Source organism: Sus scrofa, chromosome 5, assembly GCF_000003025.6.
Source record: "Sus scrofa isolate TJ Tabasco breed Duroc chromosome 5, Sscrofa11.1, whole genome shotgun sequence".
NCBI lineage: Eukaryota > Metazoa > Chordata > Mammalia > Artiodactyla > Suidae > Sus > Sus scrofa.
The window spans coordinates 19,551,991-19,558,764 of NC_010447.5; the positions used below are offsets into that span (position 1 = coordinate 19,551,991).

Here is a 6,774-nt window from a genome sequence, read left to right on the forward strand (position 1 = left end):
CACCCATCTGCCATGGACTGGGAAGCTCAGTTCCATTTCACAGAGCATGGAGTGCTCTCCCATGACCCCTTCTCTTTGTCTTTTATTTTTTTCAGGGCTGCACCCGCAGCATATGGAGGTTCCCAGGCTAGGGGTCAAATCAGAGCTGTAGCCACTAGCCTACGTCACAGCCACAGCAACTCCAGATCTGAGCCTCGTCTGTGACCTACACCACAGCTCACGGCAACACTGGATCCTTAACCCACTGAGCAAGGCCAGGGATCAAACCTGCGTCCTCATGGAGGCTAGTCAGATTCATTTCTGCTGAGCCACGACAGGAGCTCCATGACCCATTCTCTTTGGAGAGGGCAAGGGCCGGGGGATGAACTCACTGGAGTGGATAGCAAAACCAGATTTCAGGAGTTCTCCTGTGGTGCAGTGTGTTAAGGATCCGGTGTTGTCACCACAGGGCTGGGGTCACTGCTGTGGTGCAGGTTCAATCCCTGGCCCAGGAACTTCTGCTTGCCATGGCCTCAGGCAAAAACAAAACAAAACTGGATTTCAAAACTTTTTTGGAGTTGGAAAAAAACTGTTTATAGGAATGGAGGATCCTGGCAGTGGCAATTAGAGAAGAAAACATTTCTGGGAATTTTAAAAGGCTGGCTAATCCTTTTAAACCAACTTACATGTTTTATACCTGGAAAGTCCTCAGCTGAAAGCTATGTCCTTGTCCCCCTGCTCTGACCTAGGACCCCCAAACCCTCAACTTTTAGGTGCCAGTGGCAAATCAACCCTGGCCTATTTCTTTCTTCCCCATAGATCACACCTGAGAATGAAAAGGATGGAATTCATTTATTATTAATAATAATAAAAATTTTTATTAATAATTATTAATGCACCTTGGGCATCCTAAGGCTGGAATGTTGAGCAAGGAATGGAGAGGCCTGGTTTAGGGGTTTGGGGGAGGTTTCTGTGAAAATGCCCACAGGGCTCACTTTTATCTACTCCCATAATGGCTGCCCACTTTAGTTCTGGAGGAGATACCAGATTCTGGTGACTGGGGGTACAGTTCTAATAGAACCTACGGAAACTCTGGGGCCCTCGTTTTAGGAGGGAGCTGTAGGCTTGGCGGAACTGGCGGTTCATGGCTGCATAGAGCACAGGGTTGATGCAACCATTGAGCCAGGTGAGGTTGGCAGCAAGCATGTGGACAACCCGGGGAGCCCGGACCTTGGCATCCAGGATGTTGAGCAGCAGGAAGGGGATGTAGCTCAGGGCAAAACAGAGGAACACAGCAAAACACATCCGAGTCACCTTCCCAAACTCTGATGGAGAATTCTGAGTTTTCTGGGCTACTTTAGTTGGCCTGGTTTTGGCAGTCACTCCTGGAGGGCTTGTCTCTACCATCTGCTTAGCTGCCTTGCTGTTGCTCTGGTCCCCCACTTCTGATGAGTCCCCTTCCAGGGTGTGGGTGGTGGCAGTACTGACTGGCTCAGATGAAATCTTCTCGCTGGGCCCTCCCGATGCCAGCCCGCTGTCCAACTCCTGAAAACGACCAGGCATGGCTTCATCTGTCCCGGCCACATGGTTGGAGCGGATGCTTGCTTGGCGCAGCTTGTACTGATCCAGAGCCTGCGCTGCCTGCTTTACCTGGCGGTGGATGAGGCAGTAGAAGATGCCGACACTGCTGAGCCCAACCACAAAGTAGATGCCCATGAGGATGGTGGTGTAGGGTCGACCTCGAATGCGGTCAAAGCTGCAGGTGCAGACTACAGGCACCAAGATATAGATCTGCCAGAGGGGAGCAAAGCTGCCCACACCCACCACCCAGGTGCTCACCAGGGCCAGCACTATGCCCTTGGCACTGAAAACTTGGGGAAAGAGCTTTGGGTGGGCAATGAGGAGGTAGCGTCCCAGGGCGATGAGGCAGAGGGTGAGGATGGAGACAGAGTTGGACGCAAAAAGGAGGAGTCCAAAGACCCTGCAGAAGGTGGCACCCGTGCGCCAGTGCAGGTGGAGGTAGGTGTCGACAGAGAAGGGCTGGAGAAGGGTGCAGTAGAGCAGATCGGCCACTGTGAGGTTGGCGATGAGCAGGTTGAAGCGGGTACGGAGCTTGGGCTGGATGGCCAAGGCCAGCAGGGTGAGCACGTTGCCCACGGTGCCCGTCACAGCCACCACCACCCCCCAGATAACTGCTACATAACGATAGCCTATCACAGACTCATGGTAGCAGGAGAAGTTGGCATCAGAGGTGTTCCACATGATGGAGACTGAAAGGGGTGGGAAGGGGAAGAGGAAGAAGGAGTCAGAACCTGACTTTGAACTTAGATCTTTTGAACAGCTCTGGGCCCCAGACACCTGAACCACTCCAGGATCTCACAAGCCCCTGGAGCCATTCCCAGGCCTCTTTATCCCAAGACCCCCCAACCCCCTCCTTTCCTATTCTCAAAGATTGTCCCAAATTTGTACTTCATTCTTAGTTTCTGTCCACTCCAAAATCTAGGCCTTTTAAGTATCCATCCAGATACTCTCAGTAACCCCAGCACCCTCCAACCTTTCTAATTCTTCCCCTGTCCCTCAAGACCACCCAGGAGTCCCCTTTCCTCTGCAGTCAGGATGCTACTCTCTGCCATACACACAGACCAGCCTCAGTTTCTTCTGTTTTTACTGCCCGGGGAAAGAGGAGTCCGAGAACGTAAAAATATACCCACTAGAAAACTACTCACCTGAGTCTCCCAGTCTTTAAATCTCTCTCCAGAAAGAGAGTTGAAAAAAGTCCAGCTCACTCAAAGAACAGTTCTTACTTGTGGGCAGACAGGCTTCAAACCGGAGGTGCTCTGCTCTCATGTCTCCTATTATACCAGACTGAAAGAATAAGAAACTCCCCAGTTACCCAACCTTAGCCACTTCCTCTCTTGCCTCCGGTCCCACTCACTTTGCTTTAGCTAGTGAAATCTGGACTTCTCTGTTGAAATTTCCCTGCTACTTACCCCAAAGCCATCTTACTCTTTCTTTTCTCCTTGAAACCCAAGTTCTGTTTCCTTCCTCTCTTTGCATGACAAGACACCTATAAGGTAACTGCCAAGAATTGACTCTGGGGATGGTACATGGACTTGCGTATAGTCTAGGAGACAGATACGTAAATATATAAATGCCTAACTGGGACTTCCTTGGTGGCTCAGTGAGTTAAGGATCCAGTGTTTTCACTGCTGTGGTTTGATTCTTAACCCAGGAAAACTGCATGCCATGGGCATGGCTGAAAAAAAGAGGGAGCTCCCATTGTGGCTCAGTGGAAATGAATCTGACTAGCATCCATGAGGACGCAGGCTTGATCCCTGGCCTTGCTCAGTGGGTTAAAGATCTGGAGTTGCTGTGGCTGTGATGTAGGCCAGTGACTACAGTTCTGATTCCACCTCTAGGCTGGGAACCACCATATGCCATGGATGTGGCCCTAAAAAGACCAAAAAAAAAAGCCTAATTGATTTTCTAAAGCAAGGGGTTGGCAAATTTTGCCTCTGGACCAAATCTGGCACACTATATATTTTTGCAAGGGCCTTGAGCCAAGAATGTTTTTTTCCACTTTAAGGTGGTTTCTTAGGAGTTCCCATCATGGTGCAGCTGAAATGAATCTGACTAGGAGCCATGAGGTTGAGGGTTCGATCCCTGGCCTCGCTCAGTGGGATAAGGATCCGGTGTTCCCATGAGCTGTGGTGTAGGTCACAGACTCGACTCAGATCTGATGTGGCTGTGGCATAGGCCAGAAGCTATTCGACCACTAGCCTGGGAACCTCCATGTGCCCAGGTACGGCCTTAGAAAAGACAAAAAAAGACAAAAAAAATTTTAAAAATTTAAAAAAGAAGCAAAATTGAGGGTATTATGTATTTAAGGAAGTAACCATTTAGTTGGTGTTTTCCTTTTTTTTTTTTTTTTTTGCTTTTTAGGGTCACACCCATGGCATATGGAGGTTCCCAGGCTAGGGGTTGAATCAGATCTGTAGCCACTGGCCTATGCCACAGCCAACAGCAACGCAGGATCCGAGCTGAGTCTGTGACCTACACCACAGCTCGCCACAATGCCGGATCCTTAACCCACAGGGCGAGGCCGGGGATCGAACCTGCAAATTTGTGGTTCCTAGTCAGATTTGTTAACCACTGAGCCATGACGAGAACTCTGCCTCAATTTTGCTTCTTGTCCGGTACAACCTAAAATGTTTACTATCTGGTCCTTTAAGAAAACATTTGCTGATCCTTGCTGTAAAGTATATCAGGGGCTTAGAGAAAAGTAACAAGCTGCCAAAGAAGGGGTCAGGAAAATGTTTAAAGAGAGATACCTGGGCTGGATTTTGAACAATGAACAGGAGTTTTTGGGGGAGGATAAGTAGAAGGACATTCAGGATAAAGGGAACAGGACACAGAGAGTCACAGAGGTTTAGGTAGAGGTGAACAAAGCCTGTGAGGGAGGAAGCAATAGAGAAGATCCCAGAGAGGTGAGTGGAGCTGGGGTTTTACCCTGAAGGCTACAGGGAGATTTACACTCAGAGATCTGTGAATAAGGAGTGAAAGTGCGCAGGCCAGAAGGGAAAGAGATGAGTAAAAAGACACCAATTCAGACAGTGGGTGGGCAGGGCCTGCGTTAGGGCCAGGGCCAGCTTTGTTTGCATGATACCTGTGTGCGTACTCACACAGGACCTTGTACTGAAAAGGGTTAGGGATTTGGTTTATGGCTCTACAGTCAGCCTGAGGATTTTTTTTTTTTTTTTTTTTGATGGCTATACCTATGGCATGTGGAAGTTCACAGGCTAGGGGTCGAATCAGAGCTGCAGATGTGGTCTACATCGCAGCCTCAGCAACACTGGCTCCAAGCCACATCTGTGACCTATGCCACAGGTTACAGCAATGCCATAGCTTTAACCCACTGAGCAAGGCCAGGGATAGAACCCACATCCTTACAGAAACAATGTAAGGTCCTTAACCCACTGAGTCACAATGAGAACTCCATGGAGATCCTTTTTTTTTTTTTTTTTTTTTGTCTTTTTAGGCCCAAACCCGTGGCATATGGAAGATCCCAGGCTAGGGCTCGAATCAGAGCTGCAGCTACTCACCTACACCACAGCCACAGCAACTCGGGCCCAAGCCGAGTCTGTGACTTACACAGCAGCTCACCACAATGCTGGATCCTTAACCCACTGAGCGAAGCCAGGGATCGAACCTACATCCTCATGGATATTAGTTGGGTTCATTACTGCTGAGCCACGACGGAAATGCCTGTAGAGATCATTTTTGAACAAAGGGGATCTGCTTTTTCATTTGGGCACTGGGCCCCCCAAGTGATGTAGCCAGTCCTGGTTAGGGCAGTGGTTTGGGGAATGGAGAACAAGGATCATGAAGTTCCCTGTTGGCTCAGGATTGGGCCTGTTGGTTAAGGATCGGATATTGTCACTACTGTGGTGTGGGTTTGATCCCTAGCTGGGAAATTTTGTATGCAGCAAGTGCAGCCAAAAAAAAAAAAAAAAAAAAAAAAAAAAAAGGAGTCCTCGTCGTGGTGCAGTGGTTAACGAATCTGACTAGGAACCATGAGGTTGCAGGTTCGGTCACTGCCCTTGCTCAGTGGGTTAAGGATCCAGCGTTGCTGTGAGCTGTGGTGTAGGAGGCAGACGTGACTCGGATCCTGCGTTGCTGTGGCCCTGGCATAGGCTGGGGGCTATAGCTCCGATTCGACCCCTAGCCTGGGAACCTCCATATGCTGCGGGAGCAGGCCTAGAAAAGGCAAAAAAAGATTAAAAAAAAAAAAAAAAGAGAGAGGGAGAGGGAGAGAACAGTGATCAGGATCATAGGTCATTAAGATGTCAAATACGACTCATTTAATAACTCATTGGATGAAGTAGGAGGAGGGAATCTGACTAGAATTAGGACTCCCAGTTTTCCACGTGGATGGTGGTTCTCAATCAATGAGACAGGGGATATGGGGAGCAGAGCAAGCTTAGAGAAAGGTAAGTTTATCGTGAACTTAGTTTCTTTCTTTCTTTCTTTTTTTTTTTTTTCCCTTCTCTTTTTAGGGCTGTATCTGTGGCATGTGGAAGTTCCCAGGAGAGAGGTCGAGTCAGAGCTGCAGCTGCCGGCCTACACCACAGTCACAGCAACACAGGATCTGAGCCACATCTACAATCTAGGCTGCCGCTTGCAGCAGGGCCGGGTCCTTAACCCATGGAGCAAGGCCAGGGATTGAACCCGCATCCTCATGGATACTAGTCAGTTTCTTAACCCACTGAGCCACAATGGAAACTCTATGAGCTTAGTTTTACATCAGATTTGATGTACCTGGGGGACATGCTAATATCTCAGCCCCTCTAATTCCAATTTCATCCAGCCCCTCTCTCTCCCGCTAAGTTGTGGTCCAGTTTGTGCTTTTCTCCACACATCTCCTTCCTATCTGGCTATTCTTGCCCCTCAGACTTCTAGATCTCCAGTCTGTTTTTTTTTTTTGTTTGTTTGTTTTTTTTGTTTGTTTGTTTTTTTTTTGTTTTTGTTTTTGTCTTTTTGCCTTTTCTAGGGCCACTCCTGTGGCATATGGAGGTTCCCAGGCTAGGGATCGAATCGGAGCTGTAGCCACCGGCCTACGCCAGAGCCACAGCAACGCGGGATCCGAGCTGCATCTGCAACCTACATCACGCTCACAGCAATGCCGGATCCTTTACCCACCGAGCAAGGCCAGGGATCGAACCCGCAACTTCATGGTTCCTAGTCAGATTCATTAACCACTGCGCCACGACGGGAACTCCCAGTCTTTTTTTACCT

At 48.9% G+C, this 6,774-nt stretch overlaps 1 protein-coding gene across 2 annotated transcripts; it reads right to left on the reverse strand.

Moving 5' to 3' along the window:
* On the reverse strand, window positions 838–2,858 carry GPR84 (G protein-coupled receptor 84). 2 transcript variants are annotated; one of them, XM_021090914.1, is made up of 2 exons: window positions 2,706–2,858; window positions 838–2,249 (listed from the first exon to the last, which is right to left on the reverse strand). In XM_021090914.1, the coding sequence occupies exon 2, from the start codon at window positions 2,239–2,241 to the stop codon at window positions 1,051–1,053; it is 1,191 nt and encodes a 396-aa protein (XP_020946573.1). In that variant the 5' UTR covers window positions 2,242–2,249; window positions 2,706–2,858; the 3' UTR covers window positions 838–1,050.

Bases quoted from the DNA above. Each gene is read 5' to 3' on its own strand.
- GPR84 (XM_021090914.1), bottom strand. From the start codon at position 2,241: ATGTGGAACACCTCTGATGCCAACTTCTCCTGCTACCATGAGTCTGTG.